General features: G+C 46.5%; 1 protein-coding gene across 4 annotated transcripts in view; it reads left to right on the plus strand.

The window, feature by feature from the left end:
- Window positions 1–26,398, plus strand: part of EXD2 (exonuclease 3'-5' domain containing 2) — a 108,997-nt gene that overhangs the window by 7,301 nt on the left and 75,298 nt on the right. Inside the window, exon 1 of one of the 4 annotated variants that reach the window (XM_085857613.1) lies at window positions 17,418–17,532. The exons of 2 other annotated variants lie outside the window; for them this stretch is intronic. Coding sequence is in view for 1 of the 2 variants with exons in the window: in XM_085857616.1 (XP_085713742.1) it covers window positions 17,488–17,532 (45 nt within the window). In the remaining variant the exon portion in view is untranslated. Of the gene's footprint in view, window positions 1–17,417; window positions 17,533–26,398 lie in introns of those variants that run through there. One more of the 4 variants, XM_085857616.1, reaches the window with a different exon arrangement.

Consider the following 26,398-nt stretch of genomic DNA (forward strand, 5'->3'; position numbering starts at 1 on the left):
GGAAAGGGAAGGGTGATCGCCAAGACTGCAACAACTACCGAGGGGTGACGCTGCTCTCAGTGCCGGGCAAGGTCTTTGCTCGGATAATTCTTGATAGGGTTTGCCACCATCTGCTTGAGCACCAGCGTCCAGAGCAGTCAGGCTTTACACCAAAGAGGTCAACGATTGACCGTATCCTTGCACTTCGTGTCCTCACCGAACACAGACGAGAGTTTCGGCAGGGGCTGCTTGCAGCCTATGTTGATCTCTGTAAAGCGTTCGATTCAGTGAATCGGGATGTCCTCTGGAGGATTCTTGGTCTTCGTGGGGTGCCACCGAAACTGATCGATCTGATGTCTGAACTCTACTCTGGTACTGAGAGTGCTGTGAAGTGTGGTGGTACCATCTCTGACTGATTTCCAGTTGTTACTGGAGTTCGTCAGGGATGTGTACTTGCCCCCACACTTTTCAGCACTTGTATGGACTGGATTCTAGGGAGGATGTCAGAGAGATCAAGTTGCGGTGCATCGTTTGGCAATGTCAAGATCTCAGACCTTGATTTTGCAGATGATGCAGCCATCTTTGCGGAGACTTTAGACATCCTCTTGGGGGCCCTCGAGGTGCTGAATGAGGAGTCGGAGCCGTTGGGATTACGGATTTCTTGGGTCAAAACTAAGATCCAGGCTTTCGGTGACATCTTGGATGCTGCTGTCCTGTCTGTGTCTGTTTGTGGTGAGGATGTTGAGGTCGTGGAGAGATTCACTTTACCTTGGCAGTGATATTCATGTCTCCGCAGGTTGTGAGCCGGAGGTCAATAGACGTCTGGGTCGGGCCTGGGGAGTCATGGATTCACTGGATCATGGGGTGTGGCGCTGCCGGTACCTGTGCGGGAGGACGAGTCTGAGTCTTCAGGTCCTTGGTACTTCCAGTCTTGCTCTATGGGTGCGAGACTTGGACTTTGACCAAGGATCTGAGACGGAGACTTAATTCCTTTGGTACCAGGTCTCTTCGGAGAATCCTTGGCTATCGCTGGTCGGATTTTGTGTCCAACGAGCGGTTGCTGAGAGAGACTCGGATGAGATTTGTTACCTGCATAGTCCGTGAGCGTCAGCTGCGGCCGTATGGACATGTGGCTCGTTTTCCTGACGCTGATCCTGCTCACCAGATTCTCTCAGCGAGGGAGTCTCATGAGTGGGAGGCCAGTGGGCCGACCACGTGCCTCATGGTTGCAGCAGGTTGACCATCATCTCAAGGAGATGGGGATGGGCCTGGCATCTGCCTGGGGGATGGCCAGACGGAGGCCCCTGGAGTACCGGCGGAAAGTGGACGCAGCGACGCGCTGTTCTGGCACATGCTCCCATACCTGACCTGACCTCTTCTTTTCCCCTTCTGAATGGGTAGCTCACTGTGTCACATCCACACAACACATATGTGCACAGAAGTGTAGCTGCGACATCAAGAGGATTTTCTGGTACTTCTTGCTCAACACTTCTACCAGCTCATGAATAGGTAGGTATTGATTCTGCCGTTGTATCCAGAGTTCTTGCAATGTGTTCAAGCAGCAGAAGTGATATATACACAGCATAATTATGTCTGTATCTGTTGCATGCACAACAGCTCGATGGTGATCAAGATATTCCACACAATACGCAAGATGAGCAATAATCCTTGTGTCTGCCTCTTCATGTTCTTCACAAAGGTAAATCCAGAACTGAACTTGATGCTGATGTGATGGAAAGAGTGTGACCTTTGTTTTCCATCATACCACCAAGAATGATGGTCACTCCATCCGGAATAGCTTCAGGACTCTCACAAAGGGAAGTGCCAATGAAGTTCTGAAGATTTCCTTTATTTCTTGGATTCTTCATGAATAAATTCCAGTCCGAATTTCTAGACTCTTGGATGGTGAGAATTGTCTTGCCTGGTCTGTCTGGTTTCTCCTCTGCTGCTCATCACCCTTCAAAGTATGGCTATCATCAAAATCATACTGATCACCAATGATGTTGACACAGTTGCACATTTCAGGTTTCAACTGCAGGATACACCTGCTTGCGAAGATACAGCTGGGGAAGTTCACCAAATGTTTTCGCACCCATTTTTTGGTATTTATTTACAAATGCCATTGTGTCTACCAGATAAACTGTGTATAGGTCACTCTGTGGTAATGATGGCAGCTGTAAAACAACATCCTGCTCAGCTTCAGCAATTAGCACTGCCACGAAATCAGACTCGTTGCCTTTGCGCATTACAACCCCCTGTGCTAAGCGTGGATCAACCTCAAACAGGGATGATGGATAGTCTGTCCACTCATGGGAAAATGCAATCTGTCTTGTGACTGGGTCGGCATCTCGATAGAAACACAGCACACGTGTAGTTGCAGTCTCATCTTGATAGATCCTGATTAAACTCTGTTTCCTTGATGGTTTTGATTTCTTCTGTGAGGAGAAAGTTACCAGCTTCAGTGGTTCAATCTTAATAGAGACCACCTCTTCTGCTTTCATAATGGCTTCCATGCCCTTAGCTTGAGCATGGACCAAGTCTTTTGAAGCATCCTTCTCACCAGTTGCTCTATTGAGCAGAACCACTTGGTTGTTACACTGGAATGGGTTTATCATCTGCTGGCATATCACTTTTCTTGATCTCCTCAACATGCATATGTTCTTCTGTTGCCTGCTTCTGTGTTTCTCCATGATGAGTAGATTCCTGTTGGCCTAGATTAGCCATAGACTTTATGTTCTCTGATACAGCTGTGAGAAATGGTGCTGTTTTCACATATTTATCTCGAGCAGCTGGTGCCTGAGATATGCGTTTGAACAGAGATGTCTTCCCTTCATTGTTGTATGTCTGCTCCAGGGCCATGTCACTCCAAACACCATTGAATTTTCCTTTGGAAGAGTGAACTGTGAAGTACCCAACCTGGATCCAGCAAACCTTAACCGAACTGTGTTCAATAGAGTAAGAGGATTTTGGGGGTAGGGTTAACTTTGGTTGACAAAAATGTTAATTTTCTCTTTAAAAATTGATAGAACTCAATCAAATTTGCTGTTTTAATTAGCCATGGATACCATGTTCATATCACATTAAGAGAAATTAGTATTCTAATGCAGCATCTGCCTATGATAAGAAAAGTTCTAAAGGCCATCTTCAAAAAACGTTATTTTTAAGGCATTTTTCACAAAATTATGTACTTTTACGAGGTTTACTTTCACAAAGGCAATTTTTTTGTCATTTTACAATGCACTGATTGAATTCTTACATTTAGTTCACATTTATTTTTCATGAATGTGATTTTTTAATTTTTTTAGAAATTTTATTGACAATTGCTGTTTTATCAAATTTTTCAAATCTTCTTCAAACAAAAACGGCCGCCAAAATTTTTCGCAAGAGCTTATGAATTGCCAACATTGGTTTTCATGAACTGCAAACATATATCTAAACATCCTGGGGGTGTAAAATTTTATAGCAGAGGCTGTAAGGTCCAACCCTAAAACAGCCTCGTACACAGGTTGGCTCCCGGACTAAGTGTATAAAGCCCTGTCTCCTTCAGCTGCTCCTCATAGCTGAGTCTCACTAGACCCGGAATCAATCTCGGAGCCTTGGGCTGAACCCTCTCTGTGGCATTTATGTCCTTCCGGAACTGTGGTGACCAGAACTGTACACAATATTCTGGAAGTGGCCCTCACTAAATTCCTGTACAATGTTAACACCACCTCTTTTGATTTATAATTGATCCCCCTCCGAATACAACCTAAAACCCGGTGGAGATTGTGCATTACTTGGTGAAAAAGTATTGTCTGTGTATTGTCAAAGACTCCACAGATGTTTGTGCGTTGTGTGTCAAATGGTTCTGAAGTATCTAAGCTGTCTAAGGGGTGTAAAGGGTGTAAAGGTCGAAAGTGTCAAAGTGGTTGATGGGGTCCAAACACCCTACAATGGTCTTAAAGGGTTTTTTTCCATTGTAGCTAGGGTCTAAAATGTCAAAGGAGGGTCTAAAGGTCTAAGGGTCAAGGGGTCTAAATGGTGTAAAGGTCTTAAGGAGTCCTCTGGGCTGGCTCCCCTGCCTCACACCTTGCTCAGCTTGGCGCCATGGAAACCAAAGCCTTTCAGATTATTGGAATCTCCTGTGATGAAGCTGAGTCCATGGGTTTATCACTTCCCGATACAAATAGGTCAGTGGTCTCTCCGTCTTCCACCGTCTCCTTTCTGGTCTTGCACCCTCTACTTGTTCCGTGCTTTATCCCCCCCCCCCCACAGGTTTCTGTAGGACTTACACGGTCCACAGCAACTCCCTTCTGCTGAAACTACCTAAATCCAGGATCACTGCTCACCTCCACTCATTTCTTCCTCGTTTTCCCCACCTGTGGAATCATCTTGCACATTTTCTTCAATCTCATTCTTTCCTCCAGGTCTTCATCAAGACAGCAGTTCATCACCATCTCAGATCGTCCCCCAATCCAAAACCATGATCTTTTCTACCCTCGTTAACACCTCCCCCTCCAAATCCCTCCTCCTTACAACTTTCCAGTTTTCTCTCCTTGGAGTTTCCTTCTGTATCCATTTTGTCCACCCCATGCATGCATGTTTTTCATCATGTTTCCGTCTGTTACATCCTGATCCGTTCACTGTACAAGCTCTTCCACGAGCACCTCGACTATGTATATAAAATAAAAAATAAAAAGGTTATTGGGTCGAAAGAGTAAAGGAGTCTAAAGGATCAATGGGTCCATAGGGTGTAAAGGTCAAAACTCTAAAGAGTGAAAACGTAAAATGTAGAAGGGCACTCTTCGACGTCACCAGATATGACAACACCCACATTTTACATCATTAGACATACTAATGCACGCCCCCCTCACAGTTACAAAGAAAGCGGGCGCCCGGCCGTACAGTCTCGTCAAAGATCTTGCCCCAGCTAAACATTCTGACAAGTCGTATGAAGAGCTCGTCAATCAAGGAAAAGACTATCACCCTAAACCAGGTAAGATCGTCTCAAGATATAGATTTTACACCCACCATCATCAAAATGGTCAGTCAGCATCCGAGTTCGTGGCCGATTTACGCTGACTCGCCGAACATTGCGAGTTTACAAATAAACTCGAAGAGATGTTCGGTGATTCCCTTTATAATAGGCATCAATAACGACTCAATTCTGCAGAAACTCCTGACTGAATCTGACCCCAATTTGGCTAAAGTCATTGAAATAGCCACTGCGTGTATGTAAACTGCCAAGAGCCTGCGTATTATTTTTAACAAGTCAAAAGTTATCCAGCAGGACCCATCGGTTAACAAGGTAACCTTTGGCTACAAGCAAAAGTGTTTTAGCAAGCCACCAAATTCACCTCCACCTCCTGACATTTCTGAATCGACTCAGAAGGTTGGGGTAACTTGTTGGCATTGTGGTAGTTATCATCAAACGTTCCAATGTCGGTATAGGAATCATACCTGTGACAAATGCGGTAAGCGGGGACACTTGAAGTGTCGTCGTTCTCGATCCAAGTCGAAGAACTTGTCTCCTGCTTTATCACATTGGGGTGAAACTTGATGCAGCGGACAATAGGTCAGAGAGCACAGCCTGCAGCTGAGAGTCAAGTGAGGAACTTTATGAGGTTTTCTCTGTTGGAACAAAGAGCTTCGATGCTCCAATTATAGTTTATGTAACAATGAATAAGATCCCGGTGAGGATGGAAGTTGATACCGGCGCTTCCAGATCAATTATGAGTGAGAGCAAGTTCACCTCCATCTACCCTCCGAGAAAGGCTCCTGCACTCCGGCCTGTATCTCCGGACTTGAGAACATACACCAAGGAGGTGGTTCCTGTAGTTGGCTCAGCTCACGTAACTGTAGGATATGGAAACCACTCATGTCCTTCCACTGCTGATAGTGCATGGAGAAGGACCAACCCTCTTCGGCCGAGATTGGTTATGAATAATCAGACTTAATTGTGGTGACGTAAACAGAGTCTCCGACTCTGATGCGAGATACGATACCGTGCTCAACAAGTTCTCTTACCTGTTCAGGAATGGTGTTGGCACCTTTGCAAGGCCCAAAGTGAGGATTCATGTTTCTGCAGATGCTCAGCCATTGTTCCATAAGGCTCCGACCTGTGCCTAACATGATGCGATCAATGATCGAGAGTGAAGTTGACCACCTGCAGAGTGAGTGCATCATCTCACCAGTCAAGTACTCTGACTGGGCAGCACCTCTCGTTCCAATACTCAAAGCAGATGGAAGAGTGCGCATTTGTGGGGACTACAAAACGGCGTGGCACCGTGGCTTACGGTGGTCGGAGTGCAAATCCTGCCACCAAGCCCATCCCTCGGAGCACTACAGTTCGAGTAGAGAGTGGTAGGCTCTTGACAGAGGAGTCTGAAGTGAAGGCCCGCTGGGCCGGTTACTTTGAGCGGTTGTACCAGGCTGATCCCCAACTGTCGAGTTGGACGTCAAGGGTGTTACAATCCCTGTTGCTGACCCTCGAATCAACTGTGGTCCACCTACGCTTGTGGAAACACGGGCTGCGGTGAACCAGTTGAAACGGGGCAAAGCTCCAGGGATCTGTGGCATCCATGCCGAACTTCTCAAGGCTGGTGGAAATGCTGCACTCGTGTCGTTGCATGCAGTTTTGTGCTCTGCCTGGAACACAGGCATCATCCCAACTGACTGGAAGAGGGGCCTTGTTGTCCCTCTCTGGAAAGGGAAGGGTGATCGCCAAGACTGCAACAACTACCGAGGGGTGACGCTGCTCTCAGTGCCGGGCAAGGTCTTTGCTCGGATAATTCTTGATAGGGTTCGCCACCATCTGCTTGAGCACCAGCGTCCAGAGCAGTCAGGCTTTACACCAAAGAGGTCAACGATTGACCGTATCCTTGCACTTTGTGTCCTCACCGAACGCAGTCGAGAATTTCGGCAGGGGCTGCTTGCAGCCTATGTTGATCTCTGTAAAGTGTTCGATTCAGTGAATCGGGATGTCCTTTGGAGGATTCTTGGTCTTCGTGGGGTGCCACCAAAACTGATCGATCTGATGTCTGAACTCTACTCTGGTACTGAGAGTGCTGTGAAGTGTGGTGGTACCATCTCTGACTTATTTCCAGTTGTTACTGGAGTTCGTCAGGGATGTGTACTTGCCCCCACACTTTTCAGCACTTGTATGGACTGGTTTCTAGGGAGGATGTCGGAGAGATCAAGTTGCGGTGCGTCATTTGGGAATGTCAAGATCTCGGACCTTGACTTTGCAGATGATGCAGTCATCTTTGCGGAGACTTAGACATCCTCTTGGGGGCCCTCGAGGTGCTGAATGAGGAGTCGGAGCCGTTGGGATTACGGGTTTCTTGGGTCAAAACTAAGATCCAGGCTTTCGGTGACATCTTGGATGCTGCTGTCCTGTCTGTGTCTGTTTGTGGTGAGGATGTTGAGGTCATGGATAGATTCACTTACCTTGGCAGTGATATTCATGTCTCCGCAGGTTGTGAGTCAGAGGTCAATAGACGTCTGGGTCGGGCCTGGGGAGTCATGGATTCACTGGATCATGGGGTGTGGCGCTGCCGGTACCTGTGCGGGAGGACGAAAGTCCGAGTCTTCAGGTCCTTGGTACTTCCAGTCTTGCTCTATGGGTGCAAGAATTGGACTCTGACCAAGGATCTGAGACGGAGACTTAATTCCTTTGGTACCAGGTCTCTTCGGAGAATCCTTGGCGATCGCTGGTCGGATTTTGTGTCCAACGAGCGGTTGCTGAGAGAGACTCGGATGAGATTTGTTACCTGCATAGTCCGTGAGCGTCAGTTGCGGCTGTATGGACATGTGGCTCGTTTTCCTGACTCTGATCCTGCTCACCAGATTCTCTCAGCGACGGAGTCTCATGAGTGGAGGAGGCCAGTGGGTTGACCACATGCCTCATGGTTGCAACAGGTTGACCATCATCTCAAGGAGATGGGGATGGGCCTGGCATCTGCCTGGGGGATGGCCAGACGGAGGCCCCTGGAGTACCGGCGGAAAGTGGACGCAGCGACGCGCTGTTCTGGCACATGCTCCCATACCTGACCTGACCTGACCTGACAAAACGGCGATCACCCGCTTTTCAAGGCTGGATGGCTACCCTTTGCCAAAAGCAGAGGATCCGTTCACCACTCTCATGGGTGGCCAGACATTCACTGAGCTTGACTTGACCAATGCCTATGCTCAAATCGAACTGGATGATCATTCCAAGCCCTATACATGCATCAACACTCATCGATGACTCAACATGTACAACAGATTCCCATTTGACATACGCTCTACTGCACCAATCTTTCAACACAAGATGGAACCATTATTGAAAACTGTACCAAAGACAGTCGTATTTCAGGATGACATACTAGTGATTGGCAGGTCACAACATGAACACCTCGAGAACCTAAACGAAGTCCTCAATCGGCTGTCACAAGCTGGGTTGTGCCTAAGGTGTGAGAAGTGTACCTTTATGGCACGCAAAGTTGAATACCTGGATCATCAAGTCTGCTGTCAAGGCATTTTGCCCTTTCCGAGCAAAGTTGAAGCAATTGCTAATGCACCAATGCCACAAAACATTTCAGAACTTCATTCATTCCTGGGTGTGTTGACCTTCTCTGGTAATTTCCTGCCTCAACTAAGCACAATCGTCGAGCCTCTGCATCTTCTCCTCGAGAAAGGCGTTGTCTGGAAATTGGAAGCTGCCCAAACAAGAGCGTTTAAGGCCGCTAAAACCATGCTGTCCTCCTCACCGTTACTTGTCCATCACGACACATCCAGGGAACTTGTTCTCAGTTGTGATAGCTCTTCATATGGCATTGGGTGTTCATTGTTGCAAACAAATGGAACCGGTAATCTTGAGTCTATTGCATGTCCATCACGAACCCAATCTGAGACTGAATGTCGCTCTGCTCAAGTAGAACGAGAGGTGTTAGCGTGTGTCTGGGGTACTTTAAAGATTAATCAATATGTCTTTGGGAGACATATTACCATCGAGACTGATCACAAACCCTTGTGGGGTCTCCTGGGAGAAAACCAGAGCCATTCTGCTCACATCATCTGGTCATGTGCAACGTTGGGTGTTGACCCTTGCCGGTTATGACTATTCATTGGTTTACCGCCCAGGTAAGGAAATGACTGCAAACGCGCTCAGTCGCTTGCCGCTTCCCATAACTATCCCAGAACCTCCACAATCTGGTGATATCATTCACCTCATGGGCATTGTCATTCACGATGAGGCGCCTGTAACCGCTAAGCAGATTTCTTGTGCTGCCCGTAGCAATCCAGATTTGTCACAAATGAAACGCTGTTATGTCAGGTGATTGGGCATCACTTCCGGAATGGGGGAAACCGTACGTCATCCGGAAGGATGGGCTCTCTTGATGTAGAATGCCTGCTTTGGGGTAGCCGAGTGATAATTCCGCCAAAACTCCGTGGGAAAATGATCAGTGAACTCCACAATGCTCATCCAGGCATCGTCACCATGGAGGCTGTTGCCTGAGCCCATGTTTGGTGGCCTGGTTTGGACAGTGACATCGAGTCCAGTGCACGCCATTGTTATACTTGTCAGCCCATGCCAAAACACCGTCAGAGTCTCCATTGGCCATGTGGTCATGGCAATCAAAGTCATGGTCCAGACTACACATTGACCATGCTGGTCCTTTTCAAAGGAAGATTTTCCTTATTGTAGTTGATGCCCACTCCAAATGGATTGAAGCTCTCCTGGTGCCATCCTCATCCTCTAATGTAACAATTGAAGCTCTACGTACCATGTTCACACAACATGGTATAACAAGCTCCATTGTATTAGATAATGGATCGTCATTTACGAGTTCAGAGTTTCAGAACTTTTGTAAAATTAATGGCATTAAGCACGACACATCCGCCCCCGCCAAACCTGCCAGTACTGGTTAAGCCGAACGTGCTGTTCAGATCAAGAATGGTCTAAGCCACGTCAAGGAAGGCTCCATTCAATCTCGTCTAGCTCGTGTGTTGCTCAACTACCAGGACCAGACCACATCAAACCACCGGTCGCTCACCTGCCAAGCTTCTGATGGGTCGTGAGTTAACAACACGGTTATCATTAGTGCACCTGGATGTAACGGTAGAGGTTGATAATAACAAGTATCAACAGAAACGTAATCATGACCAAACGTCTGTATACCGCAACTTCCAGATCAATGATCCTGTATACATATTGAACTCCGGATGTGGAACCAAGTGGTTATCGGGCATCATTATCGATAACATCGGTGAAATGATGTTTCTTGTGAAGTTGTGTGATGGTAGATGCATACGTAAACATGTTGACCAACTCGGGTTACGTCATGGGGAGCGAAACATTGAACTGGCTCAAGTGCTTTTGTCAAAACTTTTCACCCATCAATGTACCTGAACTCCTTCCTGACCCTATTCCTCTTATTGAGAAACCCACAGCAGTCTCCGGCAAGGACAGACCTCCACTAGCCCTTAGATTCTGAGATCAGCTCGTGTCTGTAAGCCTCCTGAGTGTCTTGATTTTAAAAAAAATAAGGGGGAGGGAGGATGAGATGAATTAGTAATATACGATAATGCATGTATACATGGCTGCACCGCGGTGTGGTTAAGCAGTCATGTGACCCACCCTTGTTCCGATGCTGTGTGGTGCAGTTCTGTGCCCGTTTCTGGATGAAACCTGTTGTACCCACTTCAGAGCCTTCGTCCCTGTCTATCCAGTACGTTACAGAACCACACGTTTTTATATCGTCCTCTGTGACAGTGAAAACGAAGAAGTAGCCACCAGTCATTTTATCCGATTACAGCAACCATTTTTGGGCACGTTCCGTTAGAAAGTGGCTTGCTTTACCACCTGCCAAGGACAAGGAAACATGAGGAAATTAAACACAGGTGGAGGCCATTCAGCACATCATGCCTGCACCACATCAACACCACACTCATTTATCAACCCAAGATCCAAAGAAGAAAATGCAACATGCATACATACATACATACATACATACATACATACATACATACATTTTCTTTAATTGAGCGTTTTTTTGTCATGTTTGTGTCCCCCCCCCCCCAATGTATTCCTCCCAAAAATTCATCCCCCAATGGGATGGGGCAGAGGCTTGGTGAAAAAAAACACCATCAACCACACAACACCCCTTGACAAGACCCCCACCAACAGCACTCCGTACACATGCACACAAACACCCGTCAATGCTTAAACTACTTAAAAGTCTTATCAACATCCCTATATCTCTCTGTCTCCATAACTTCCAGGTACCTATCCAATTCTAATTTAAACTTATCTACTGTTTCTGCTGCCACCACTTTTCCAGGGAGACAATTCCATGCATTAACTACTCTCTGAGTGAAAGTCCCCTACCTTACTACCTCTTCTTAACTCTCTTCTTTACTTTCAGGCTCCGGCCCCTGGTCCTATCACTGTCGACTCTGTGAATAATTCATCTACACTTATTTTATCTCCACCTTTCATCATCTAAAACATCTCCATCATATCTCCTCGTAACCGCCTCCTTTCTAGTTAGACCGGGAGCCAACCGATCAAAATTAAAAAAAAATTGCCCGGTCTGCTATAAAATTTTTGTGTTGATTTTCATAAAGAGACACCCTTTGAGTATATGAAAACCAATGTTGGCAATGGTGAAACTCTTGCGCAACAACACAGTCAACACTTTTGCGAGCCCCCTCTGATAACAAAATGTTGGCAAAAGCGAAGATGTAGGATGGGGGTAGGGGTAATTCATATTGTCCTAAAATCATAACCACTAAACCTATATACACAAATGACCCCTCATATTAAAGAGGAGTTCATTTCCTATATCACAATTGGTGATTTAACCTACCTTCAATTGACAAGGTTATATGTCAAACAACAAAAGATTTATGTAACTCAGAAATGCTTGACTATCAATGGGGTCAGGAACAAGAACATACTTTTACATGCCATGGTTTTAAGGAAGATAAAATTAGAAATGGATTAACACAATATTGTGACATGAAACATCCTCTTCAGAGGAAGAGTCACTCTCTGAAACAACTCCACCACATGAACCTCTCTGACCAAGGCATATGCATGTCACTCAGCAAGGCACAGCAGCCTTTTTGCATGAACATCGTTTCAGACATTTGGATAATTTGCACATGCAAGACACCGTTTTGTCTATGTTTGGCTTGGCTGGCTTAGACATGAGAATTGGGACCAGTTTTCCATTGATAAGGGTTCTGCCAAATGTTGTGGCTGGGGGAAGTGCTCGGTCACTGAGATGTGCACGTCTATACAGAAGCAATTGATACAATGCTCTTAAAACAAGGAAGTAAAACGCATCTTCTGTTGCTGGCAGTGACCTAAGGTCTAATTTTGAAGAGACAAACATATGCTGCCTGAGGGTATCCAAACAGCTGAACCCTTTTTGGCCATGCAGAGCAGTCCAGTATACTCTGGCCTCATCAATGACACATTCTGTTGCTGCCATTTCACTATCTCTTCCAAAATCAACAAGGTGGGGAAGGTTTCCTATCAGTCCCAGAGAAACCTGTGCCGCTCTTCTTTTCACAGGAACACAGGCATCATCCCAACTGACTGGAAGAGGGGCCTTGTTGTCCCTCTCTGGAAAGGGAAGGGTGATCGCCAAGACTGCAAAAACTACCGAGGGGTGACGCTGCTCTCAGTGCCGGGCAAGGTCTTTGCTCGGATAATTCTTGATAGGGTTTGCCACCATCTGCTTGAGCACCAGCGTCCAGAGCAGTCAGGCTTTACACCAAAGAGGTCAACGATTGACCGTATCCTTGCACTTCGTGTCCTCACCGAACACAGACGAGAGTTTCGGCAGGGGCTGCTTGCAGCCTATGTTGATCTCTGTAAAGCGTTCGATTCAGTGAATCGGGATGTCCTCTGGAGGATTCTTGGTCTTCGTGGGGTGCCACCGAAACTGATCGATCTGATGTCTGAACTCTACTCTGGTACTGAGAGTGCTGTGAAGTGTGGTGGTACCATCTCTGACTTATTTCCAGTTGTTACTGGAGTTCGTCAGGGATGTGTACTTGGCCCCACACTTTTCAGCACTTGTATGGACTGGATTCTAGGGAGGATGTCAGAGAGATCAAGTTGCGGTGCATCGTTTGGCAATGTCAAGATCTCAGACCTTGATTTTGCAGATGATGCAGCCATCTTTGCGGAGACTTTAGACATCCTCTTGGGGGCCCTCGAGGTGCTGAATGAGGAGTCGGAGCCGTTGGGATTACGGATTTCTTGGGTCAAAACTAAGATCCAGGCTTTCGGTGACATCTTGGATGCTGCTGTCCTGTCTGTGTCTGTTTGTGGTGAGGATGTTGAGGTCGTGGAGAGATTCACTTACCTTGGCAGTGATATTCATGTCTCCGCAGGTTGTGAGCCGGAGGTCAATAGACGTCTGGGTCGGGCCTGGGGAGTCATGGATTCACTGGATCATGGGGTGTGGCGCTGCCGGTACCTGTGCGGGAGGACGAAAGTCTGAGTCTTCAGGTCCTTGGTACTTCCAGTCTTGCTCTATGGGTGCGAGACTTGGACTTTGACCAAGGATCTGAGACGGAGACTTAATTCCTTTGGTACCAGGTCTCTTCGGAGAATCCTTGGCTATCGCTGGTCGGATTTTGTGTCCAACGAGCGGTTGCTGAGAGAGACTCGGATGAGATTTGTTACCTGCATAGTCCGTGAGCGTCAGCTGCGGCTGTATGGACATGTGGCTCGTTTTCCTGACGCTGATCCTGCTCACCAGATTCTCTCAGCGAGGAGTCTCATGAGTGGGAGGCCAGTGGGCCGACCACGTGCCTCATGGTTGCAGCAGGTTGACCATCATCTCAAGGAGATGGGGATGGGCCTGGCATCTGCCTGGGGGATGGCCAGACGGAGGCCCCTGGAGTACCGGCGGAAAGTGGACGCAGCGACGCGCTGTTCTGGCACATGCTCCCATACCTGACCTGACCTCTTCTTTTCCCCTTCTGAATGGGTAGCTCACTGTGTCACATCCACACAACACATATGTGCACAGAAGTGTAGCTGCGACATCAAGAGGATTTTCTGGTACTTCTTGCTCAACACTTCTACCAGCTCATGAATAGGTAGGTATTGATTCTGCCGTTGTATCCAGAGTTCTTGCAATGTGTTCAAGCAGCAGAAGTGATATATACACAGCATAATTATGTCTGTATCTGTTGCATGCACAACAGCTCGATGGTGATCAAGATATTCCACACAATACGCAAGATGAGCAATAATCCTTGTGTCTGCCTCTTCATGTTCTTCACAAGGTAAGTCCAGAACTGAACTTGATGCTGATGTGATGGAAAGAGTGTGACCTTTGTTTTCCATCATACCACCAAGAATGATGGTCACTCCATCCGGAATAGCTTCAGGACTCTCACAAAGGGAAGTGCCAATGAAGTTCTGAAGATTTCCTTTATTTCTTGGATTCTTCATGAATAAATTCCAGTCCGGAATTTCTAGACTCTTGGATGGTGAGAATTGTCTTGCCTGGTCTGTCTGGTTTCTCCTCTGCTGCTCATCACCCTTCAAAGTATGGCTATCATCAAAATCATACTGATCACCAATGATGTTGACACAGTTGCACATTTCAGGTTTCAACTGCAGGATACACCTGCTTGCGAAGATACAGCTGGGGAAGTTCACCAAATGTTTTCGCACCCATTTTTGGTATTTATTTACAAATGCCATTGTGTCTACCAGATAAACTGTGTATAGGTCACTCTGTGGTAATGATGGCAGCTGTAAAACAACATCCTGCTCAGCTTCAGCAATTAGCACTGCCACGAAATCAGACTCGTTGCCTTTGCGCATTACAACCCCCTGTGCTAAGCGTGGATCAACCTCAAACAGGGATGATGGATAGTCTGTCCACTCATGGGAAAATGCAATCTGTCTTGTGACTGGGTCGGCATCTCGATAGAAACACAGCACACGTGTAGTTGCAGTCTCATCTTGATAGATCCTGATTAAACTCTGTTTCCTTGATGGTTTTGATTTCTTCTGTGAGGAGAAAGTTACCAGCTTCAGTGGTTCAATCTTAATATAGACCACCTCTTCTGCTTTCATAATGGCTTCCATGCCCTTAGCTTGAGCATGGACCAAGTCTTTTGAAGCAGCCTTCTCACTAGTTGCTCTATTGAGCAGAACCACTTGGTTGTTACACTGGAATGGGTTTATCATCTGCTGGCATATCACTTTCTTGATCTCCTCAACATGCATATGTTCTTCTGTTGCCTGCTTCTGTGTTTCTCCATGATGAGTAGATTCCTGTTGGCCTAGATTAGCCATAGACTTTATGTTCTCTGATACAGCTGTGAGAAATGGTGCTGTTTTCACATATTTATCTCGAGCAGCTGGTGCCTGAGATATGCGTTTGAACAGAGATGTCTTCCCTTCATTGTTGTATGTCTGCTCCAGGGCCATGTCACTCCAAACACCATTGAATTTTCCTTTGGAAGAGTGAACTGTGAAGTACCCAACCTGGATCCAGCAAACCTTAACCGAACTGTGTTCAATAGAGTAAGAGGATTTTGGGGGTAGGGGTAACTTTGGTTGACAAAAATGTTAATTTTCTCTTTAAAAATTGATAGAACTCAATCAAATTTGCTGTTTTAATTAGCCATGGATACCATGTTCATATCACATTAAGAGAAATTAGTATTCTAATGCAGCATCTGCCTATGATAAGAAAAGTTCTAAAGGCCATCTTCAAAAACGTTATTTTTAAGGCATTTTTCACAAAATTATGTACTTTTACGAGGTTTACTTTCACAAAGGCAATTTTTTTTTGTCATTTTACAATGCACTGATTGAATTCTTACATTTAGTTCACATTTATTTTTCATGAATGTGATTTTTTAATTTTTTTAGAAATTTTATTGACAATTGCTGTTTTATCAAATTTTTCAAATCTTCCTCAAACAAAAACGGCCGCCAAAATTTTTCGCAAGAGCTTATGAATTGCCAACATTGGTTTTCATGAACTGCAAACATATATCTAAACATCCTGGGGGTGTAAAATTTTATAGCAGAGGCTGTAAGGTCCAACCCTAAAACAGCCTCGTACACAGGTTGGCTCCCGGACTAAGTGTATAAAGCCCTGTCTCCTTCAGCTGCTCCTCATAGCTGAGTCTCACTAGACCCGGAATCAATCTCGGAGCCTTGGGCTGAACCCTCTCTGTGGCATTTATGTCCTTCCGGAACTGTGGTGACCAGAACTGTACACAATATTCTGGAAGTGGCCCTCACTAAATTCCTGTACAATGTTAACACCACCTCTTTTGATTTATAATTGATCCCCCTCCGAATACAACCTAAAACCCGGTGGAGATTGTGCATTACTTGGTGAAAAAGTATTGTCTGTGTATTGTCAAAGACTCCACAGATGTTTGTGCGTTGTGTGTCAAATGGTTCTGAAGTATCTAAGCTGTCTAAGGGGTGTAAAGGGTGTAAAGGTCGAAAGTGTCAAAGTGGTTGATGGGGTCCAAACACCCTACAATGGTCTTAAAGGGTTTTTTTCCATTGTAGCTAGGGTCTAAAATGTCAAAGGAGGGTCTAAAGGTCTTAGGGTCAAGGGGTCTAAATGGTGTAAAGGTCTTAAGGGGTCCTCTGGGCTGGCTCCCCTGCCTCACACCTTGCTCAGCTTGGCGCCATGGAAACCAAAGCCTTTCAGATTATTGGAATCTCCTGTGATGAAGCTGAGTCCATGGGTTTATCACTTCCCGATACAAATAGGTCAGTGGTCTCTCCGTCTTCCACCGTCTCCTTTCTGGTCTTGCACCCTCTACTTGTTCCGTGCTTTATCCCCCCCCCCCCCACAGGTTTCTGTAGGACTTACACGGTCCACAGCAACTCCCTTCTGCTGAAACTACCTAAATCCAGGATCACTGCTCACCTCCACTCATTTCTTCCTCGTTTTCCCCACCTGTGGAATCATCTTGCACATTTTCTTCAATCTCATTCTTTCCTCCAGGTCTTCATCAAGACAGCAGTTCATCACCATCTCAGATCGTCCCCCAATCCAAAACCATGATCTTTTCTACCCTCGTTAACACCTCCCCCTCCAAATCCCTCCTCCTTACAACTTTCCAGTTTTCTCTCCTTGGAGTTTCCTTCTGTATCCATTTTGTCCACCCCATGCATGCATGTTTTTCATCATGTTTCCGTCTGTTACATCCTGATCCGTTCACTGTACAAGCTCTTCCACGAGCACCTCGACTATGTATATAAAATAAAAAATAAAAAGGTTATTGGGTCGAAAGAGTAAAGGAGTCTAAATGATCAATGGGTCCATAGGGTGTAAAGGTCAAAACTCTAAAGAGTGAAAACGTAAAATCTAGAAGGGCACTCTTCGACGTCACCAGATATGCCAACACCCACATTTTACATCATTAGACATACTAATGCACGCCCCCCCCCTCACAGTTACAAAGAAAGCGGCGCCCCGACGTACAGTCTCGTCAAAGATCTTGCCCCAGCTAAACATTCTGACAAGTCGTATGAAGAGCTCGTCAATCAAGGAAAAGACTATCACCCTAAACCAGGTAAGATCGTCTCAAGATATAGATTTTACACCCACCATCATCAAAATGGTCAGTCAGCATCCGAGTTCGTGGCCGATTTACGCTGACTCGCCGAACATTGCGAGTTTACAAATAAACTCGAAGAGATGTTCGGTGATTCCTTTATAATAGGCATCAATAACGACTCAATTCTGCAGAAACTCCTGACTGAATCTGACCCCAATTTGGCTAAAGTCATTGAAATAGCCACTGCGTGTATGTAAACTGCCAAGAGCCTGCGTATTATTTTTAACAAGTCAAAAGTTATCCAGCAGGACCCATCGGTTAACAAGGTAACCTTTGGCTACAAGCAAAAGTGTTTTAGCAAGCCACCAAATTCACCTCCACCTCCTGACATTTCTGAATCGACTCAGAAGGTTGGGGTAACTTGTTGGCATTGTGGTAGTTATCATCAAACGTTCCAATGTCGGTATAGGAATCATACCTGTGACAAATGCGGTAAGGACATGGGACACTTGAAGTGTCGTCGTTCTCGATCCAAGTCGAAGAACTTGTCTCCTGCTTTATCACATTGGGGTGAAACTTGATGCAGCGGACAATAGGTCAGAGAGCACAGCCTGCAGCTGAGAGTCAAGTGAGGAACTTTATGAGGTTTTCTCTGTTGGAACAAAGAGCTTCGATGCTCCAATTATAGTTTATGTAACAATGAATAAGATCCCGGTGAGGATGGAAGTTGATACCGGCGCTTCCAGATCAATTATGAGTGAGAGCAAGTTCACCTCCATCTACCCTCCGAGAAAGGCTCCTGCACTCCGGCCTGTATCTCCGGACTTGAGAACATACACCAAGGAGGTGGTTCCTGTAGTTGGCTCAGCTCACGTAACTGTAGGATATGGAAACCACTCATGTCCTTCCACTGCTGATAGTGCATGGAGAAGGACCAACCCTCTTCGGCCGAGATTGGTTATGAATAATCAGACTTAATTGTGGTGACGTAAACAGAGTCTCCGACTCTGATGCGAGATACGATACCGTGCTCAACAAGTTCTCTTACCTGTTCAGGAATGGTGTTGGCACCTTTGCAAGGCCCAAAGTGAGGATTCATGTTTCTGCAGATGCTCAGCCATTGTTCCATAAGGCTCGACCTGTGCCTAACATGATGCGATCAATGATCGAGAGTGAAGTTGACCACCTGCAGAGTGAGTGCATCATCTCACCAGTCAAGTACTCTGACTGGGCAGCACCTCTCGTTCCAATACTCAAAGCAGATGGAAGAGTGCGCATTTGTGGGGACTACAAAACGGCGTGGCACCGTGGCTTACGGTGGCCGGAGTGCAAATCCTGCCACCAAGCCCATCCCTCGGAGCACTACAGTTCGAGTAGAGAGTGGTAGGCTCTTGACAGAGGAGTCTGAAGTGAAGGCCCGCTGGGCCGGTTACTTTGAGCGGTTGTACCAGGCTGATCCCCCAACTGTCGAGTTGGACGTCAAGGGTGTTACAATCCCTGTTGCTGACCCTCGAATCAACTGTGGTCCACCTACGCTTGTGGAAACACGGGCTGCGGTGAACCAGTTGAAACGGGGCAAAGCTCCAGGGATCTGTGACATCCATGCCGAACTTCTCAAGGCTGGTGGAAATGCTGCACTCGTGTCGTTGCATGCAGTTTTGTGCTCTGCCTGGAACACAGGCATCATCCCAACTGACTGGAAGAGGGGCCTTGTTGTCCCTCTCTGGAAAGGGAAGGGTGATCGCCAAGACTGCAACAACTACCGAGGGGTGACATGTGGCTCGTTTTCCTGACTCTGATCCTGCTCACCAGATTCTCTCAGCGACGGAGTCTCATGAGTGGAGGAGGCCAGTGGGTCGACCACATGCCTCATGGTTGCAACAGGTTGACCATCATCTCAAGGAGATGGGGATGGGCCTGGCATCTGCCTGGGGGATGGCCAGACGGAGGCCCCTGGAGTACCGGCGGAAAGTGGACGCAGCGACGCGCTGTTCTGGCACATGCTCCCATACCTGACCTGACCTGACCTGACAAAACGGCGATCACCCGCTTTTCAAGGCTGGATGGCTACCCTTTGCCAAAAGCAGAGGATCCGTTCACCACTCTCATGGGTGGCCAGACATTCATTGAGCTTGACTTGACCAATGCCTATGCTCAAATCGAACTGGATGATCATTCCAAGCCCTATACATGCATCAACACTCATCGATGACTCAACATGTACAACAGATTCCCATTTGACATACGCTCTACTGCACCAATCTTTCAACACAAGATGGAACCATTATTGAAAACTGTACCAAAGACAGTCGTATTTCAGGATGACATACTAGTGATTGGCAGGTCACAACATGAACACCTCGAGAACCTAAACGAAGTCCTCAATCGGCTGTCACAAGCTGGGTTGTGCCTAAGGTGTGAGAAGTGTACCTTTATGGCACGCAAAGTTGAATACCTGGATCATCAAGTCTGCTGTCAAGGCATTTTGCCCTTTCCGAGCAAAGTTGAAGCAATTGCTAATGCACCAATGCCACAAAACATTTCAGAACTTCATTCATTCCTGGGTGTGTTGACCTTCTCTGGTAATTTCCTGCCTCAACTAAGCACAATCGTCGAGCCTCTGCATCTTCTCCTCGAGAAAGGCGTTGTCTGGAAATTGGAAGCTGCCCAAACAAGAGCGTTTAAGGCCGCTAAAACCATGCTGTCCTCCTCACCGTTACTTGTCCATCACGACACATCCAGGGAACTTGTTCTCAGTTGTGATAGCTCTTCATATGGCATTGGGTGTTCATTGTTGCAAACAAATGGAACCGGTAATCTTGAGTCTATTGCATGTCCATCACGAACCCAATCTGAGACTGAATGTCGCTCTGCTCAAGTAGAACGAGAGGTGTTAGCGTGTGTCTGGGGTACTTTAAAGATTAATCAATATGTCTTTGGGAGACATATTACCATCGAGACTGATCACAAACCCTTGTGGGGTCTCCTGGGAGAAAACCAGAGCCATTCTGCTCACATCATCTGGTCATGTGCAACGTTGGGTGTTGACCCTTGCCGGTTATGACTATCCATTGGTTTACCGCCCAGGTAAGGAAATGACTGCAAACGCGCTCAGTCGCTTGCCGCTTCCCATAACTATCCCAGAACCTCCACAATCTGGTGATATCATTCACCTCATGGGCATTGTCATTCATGATGAGGCGCCTGTAACCGCTAAGCAGATTTCTTGTGCTGCCCGTAGCAATCCAGATTTGTCACAAATGAAACGCTGTTATGTCAGGTGATTGGGCATCACTTCCGGAATGGGGGAAACCGTACGTCATCCGGAAGGATGGGCTCTCTTGATGTAGAATGCCTGCTTTGGGGTAGCCGAGTGATAATTCCGCCAAAACTCCGTGGGAAAATGATCAGTGAACTCCACAATGCTCATCCAGGCATCGTCACCATGGAGGCTGTTGCCTGAGCCCATGTTTGGTGGCCTGGTTTGGACAGTGACATCGAGTCCAGTGCACGCCATTGTTATACTTGTCAGCCCATGCCAAAACACCGTCAGAGTCTCCATTGGCCATGTGGTCATGGCAATCAAAGTCATGGTCCAGACTACACATTGACCATGCTGGTCCTTTTCAAAGGAAGATTTTCCTTATTGTAGTTGATGCCCACTCCAAATGGATTGAAGCTCTCGTGGTGCCATCCTCATCCTCTAATGTAACAATTGAAGCTCTACGTACCATGTTCACACAACATGGTATAACAAGCTCCATTGTATTAGATAATGGATCGTCATTTACGAGTTCAGAGTTTCAGAACTTTTGTAAAATTAATGGCATTAAGCACGACACATCCGCCCCCGCCAAACCTGCCAGTACTGGTTAAGCCGAACGTGCTGTTCAGATCAAGAATGGTCTAAGCCACGTCAAGGAAGGCTCCATTCAATCTCGTCTAGCTCGTGTGTTGCTCAACTACCAGAACCAGACCACATCAAACCACCGGTCGCTCACCTGCCAAGCTTCTGATGGGTCGTGAGTTAACAACACGGTTATCATTAGTGCACCTGGATGTAACGGTAGAGGTTGATAATAACAAGTATCAACAGAAACGTAATCATGACCAAACGTCTGTATACCGCAACTTCCAGATCAATGATCCTGTATACATATTGAACTCCGGATGTGGAACCAAGTGGTTATCGGGCATCATTATCGATAACATCGGTGAAATGATGTTTCTTGTGAAGTTGTGTGATGGTAGATGCATACATAAACATGTTGACCAACTCAGGTTACGTCATGGGGAGCGAAACATTGAACTGGCTCAAGTGCTTTTGTCAAAACTTTTCACCCATCAATGTACCTGAACTCCTTCCTGACCCTATTCCTCTTATTGAGAAACCCACAGCAGTCTCCGGCAAGGACAGACCTCCACTAGCCCTTAGATTCTGAGATCAGCTCGTGTCTGTAAGCCTCCTGAGTGTCTTGATTTTAAAAAAAATAAGGGGGAGGGAGGATGAGATGAATTAGTAATATACGATAATGCATGTATACATGGCTGCACCGCGGTGTGGTTAAGCAGTCATGTGACCCACCCTTGTTCCGATGCTGTGTGGTGCAGTTCTGTGCCCGTTTCTGGATGAAACCTGTTGTACCCACTTCAGAGCCTTCGTCCCTGTCTATCCAGTACGTTACAGAACCACACGTTTTTATATCGTCCTCTGTGACAGTGAAAACGAAGAAGTAGCCACCAGTCATTTTATCCGATTACAGCAACCATTTTTGGGCACGTTCCGTTAGAAAGTGGCTTGCTTTACCACCTGCCAAGGACAAGGAAACATGAGGAAATTAAACACAGGTGGAGGCCATTCAGCACATCATGCCTGCACCACATCAACACCACACTCATTTATCAACCCAAGATCCAAAGAAGAAAATGCAACATACATACATACATACATACATACATACATACATACATACATTTTCTTTAATTGAGCGTTTTTTTGTCATGTTTGTGTCCCCCCCCCCCCCAATGTATTCCTCCCAAAAATTCATCCCCCAATGGGATGGGGCAGAGGCTTGGTGAAAAAAAACACCATCAACCACACAACACCCCTTGACAAGACCCCCACCAACAGCACTCCGTACACATGCACACAAACACCCGTCAATGCTTAAACTACTTAAAAGTCTTATCAACATCCCTATACCTCTCTGTCTCCATAACTTCCAGGTACCTATCCAATTCTAATTTAAACTTATCTACTGTTTCTGCTGCCACCACCTTTCCAGGGAGACAATTCCATGCATTAACTACTCTCTGAGTGAAAGTCCCCTACCTTACTACCGTCTTAACTCTCTTCTTTACTTTCAGGCTCCGGCCCCTGGTCCTATCACTGTCGACTCTGTGAATAATTCATCTACACTTATTTTATCTCCACCTTTCATCATCTAAAACATCTCCATCATATCTCCTCGTAACCGCCTCCTTTCTAGTTAGTCCGGGAGCCAACCGATCAAAATTAAAAAAAAATTGCCCGGTCTGCTATAAAATTTTTGTGTTGATTTTCATAAAGAGACACCCTTTGAGTATATGAAAACCAATGTTGGCAATGGTGAAACTCTTGCGCAACAACACAGTCAACACTTTTGCGAGCCCCCTCTGATAACAAAATGTTGGCAAAAGCGAAGATGTAGGATGGGGGTAGGGGTAATTCATATTGTCCTAAAATCATAACCACTAAACCTATATACACAAATGACCCCTCATATTAAAGAGGAGTTCATTTCCTATATCACAATTGGTGATTTAACCTACCTTCAATTGACAAGGTTATATGTCAAACAACAAAAGATTTATGTAACTCAGAAATGCTTGACTATCAATGGGGTCAGGAACAAGAACATACTTTTACATGCCATGGTTTTAAGGAAGATAAAATTAGAAATGGATTAACACAATATTGTGACATGAAACATCCTCTTCAGAGGAAGAGTCACTCTCTGAAACAACTCCACCACATGAACCTCTCTGACCAAGGCATATGCATGTCACTCAGCAAGGCACAGCAGCCTTTTTGCATGAACATCGTTTCAGACATTTGGATAATTTGCACATGCAAGACACCGTTTTGTCTATGTTTGGCTTGGCTGGCTTAGACATGAGAATTGGGACCAGTTTTCCATTGATAAGGGTTCTGCCAAATGTTGTGGCTGGGGGAAGTGCTCGGTCACTGAGATGTGCACGTCTATACAGAAGCAATTGATACAATGCTCTTAAAACAAGGAAGTAAAACGCATCTTCTGTTGCTGGCAGTGACCTAAGGTCTAATTTTGAAGAGACAAACATATGCTGCCTGAGGGTATCCAAACAGCTGAACCCTTTTTGGCCATGCAGAGCAGTCCAGTATACTCTGGCCTCATCAATGACACATTCTGTTGCTGCCATTTCACTATCTCTTCCAAAATCAACAAGGTGGGGAAGGTTTCCTATCAGTCCCAGAGAAACCTGTGCCGCTCTTCTTTTCACAGGAACACAGGCATCATCCCAACTGACTGGAAGAGGGGCCTTGTTGTCCCTCTCTGGAAAGGGAAGGGTGATCGCCAAGACTGCAAAAACTACCGAGGGGTGACGCTGCTCTCAGTGCTGGGCAAGGTCTTTGCTCGGATAATTCTTGATAGGGTTTGCCACCATCTGCTTGAGCACCAGCGTCCAGAGCAGTCAGGCTTTACACCAAAGAGGTCAACGATTGACCGTATCCTTGCACTTCGTGTCCTCACCGAACACAGACGAGAGTTTCGGCAGGGGCTGCTTGCAGCCTATGTTGATCTCTGTAAAGCGTTCGATTCAGTGAATCGGGATGTCCTCTGGAGGATTCTTGGTCTTCGTGGGGTGCCACCGAAACTGATCGATCTGATGTCTGAACTCTACTCTGGTACTGAGAGTGCTGTGAAGTGTGGTGGTACCATCTCTGACTTATTTCCAGTTGTTACTGGAGTTCGTCAGGGATGTGTACTTGCCCCCACACTTTTCAGCACTTGTATGGACTGGATTCTAGGGAGGATGTCGGAGAGATCAAGTTGCGGTGCATCGTTTGGCAATGTCAAGATCTCAGACCTTGATTTTGCAGATGATGCAGTCATCTTTGCGGAGACTTTAGACATCCTCTTGGGGGCCCTCGAGGTGCTGAATGAGGAGTCGGAGCCGTTGGGATTACGGATTTCTTGGGTCAAAACTAAGATCCAGGCTTTCGGTGACATCTTGGATGCTGCTGTCCTGTCTGTGTCTGTTTGTGGTGAGGATGTTGAGGTCGTGGAGAGATTCACTTACCTTGGCAGTGATATTCATGTCTCCGCAGGTTGTGAGCCGGAGGTCAATAGACGTCTGGGTCGGGCCTGGGGAGTCATGGATTCACTGGATCATGGGGTGTGGCGCTGCCGGTACCTGTGCTGGAGGACGAAAGTCTGAGTCTTCAGGTCCTTGGTACTTCCAGTCTTGCTCTATGGGTGCGAGACTTGGACTTTGACCAAGGATCTGAGACGGAGACTTAATTCCTTTGGTACCAGGTCTCTTCGGAGAATCCTTGGCTATCGCTGGTCGGATTTTGTGTCCAACGAGCGGTTGCTGAGAGAGACTCGGATGAGATTTGTTACCTGCATAGTCCGTGAGCGTCAGCTGCGGCTGTATGGACATGTGGCTCGTTTTCCTGACTCTGATCCTGCTCACCAGATTCTCTCAGCGAGGGAGTCTCATGAGTGGGAGGCCAGTGGGCCGACCACGTGCCTCATGGTTGCAGCAGGTTGACCATCATCTCAAGGAGATGGGGATGGGCCTGGCATCTGCCTGGGGGATGGCCAGACGGAGGCCCCTGGAGTACCGGCGGAAAGTGGACGCAGCGACGCGCTGTTCTGGCACATGCTCCCATACCTGACCTGACCTCTTCTTTTCCCCTTCTGAATGGGTAGCTCACTGTGTCACATCCACACAACACATATGTGCACAGAAGTGTAGCTGCGACATCAAGAGGATTTTCTGGTACTTCTTGCTCAACACTTCTACCAGCTCATGAATAGGTAGGTATTGATTCTGCCGTTGTATCCAGAGTTCTTGCAATGTGTTCAAGCAGCAGAAGTGATATATACACAGCATAATTATGTCTGTATCTGTTGCATGCACAACAGCTCGATGGTGATCAAGATATTCCACACAATACGCAAGATGAGCAATAATCCTTGTGTCTGCCTCTTCATGTTCTTCACAAGGTAAGTCCAGAACTGAACTTGATGCTGATGTGATGGAAAGAGTGTGACCTTTGTTTTCCATCATACCACCAAGAATGATGGTCACTCCATCCGGAATAGCTTCAGGACTCTCACAAAGGGAAGTGCCAATGAAGTTCTGAAGATTTCCTTTATTTCTTGGATTCTTCATGAATAAATTCCAGTCCGGAATTTCTAGACTCTTGGATGGTGAGAATTGTCTTGCCTGGTCTGTCTGGTTTCTCCTCTGCTGCTCATCACCCTTCAAAGTATGGCTATCATCAAAATCATACTGATCACCAATGATGTTGACACAGTTGCACATTTCAGGTTTCAACTGCAGGATACACCTGCTTGCGAAGATACAGCTGGGGAAGTTCACCAAATGTTTTCGCACCCATTTTTTGGTATTTATTTACAAATGCCATTGTGTCTACCAGATAAACTGTGTATAGGTCACTCTGTGGTAATGATGGCAGCTGTAAAACAACATCCTGCTCAGCTTCAGCAATTAGCACTGCCACGAAATCAGACTCGTTGCCTTTGCGCATTACAACCCCCTGTGCTAAGCGTGGATCAACCTCAAACAGGGATGATGGATAGTCTGTCCACTCATGGGAAAATGCAAT

This window comes from Eptatretus burgeri, chromosome 15 (assembly GCF_056783735.1).
Source record: "Eptatretus burgeri isolate ZD-2024b chromosome 15, Ebu_testis_v1, whole genome shotgun sequence".
Taxonomy (NCBI): Eukaryota; Metazoa; Chordata; class Myxini; order Myxiniformes; family Myxinidae; genus Eptatretus; species Eptatretus burgeri.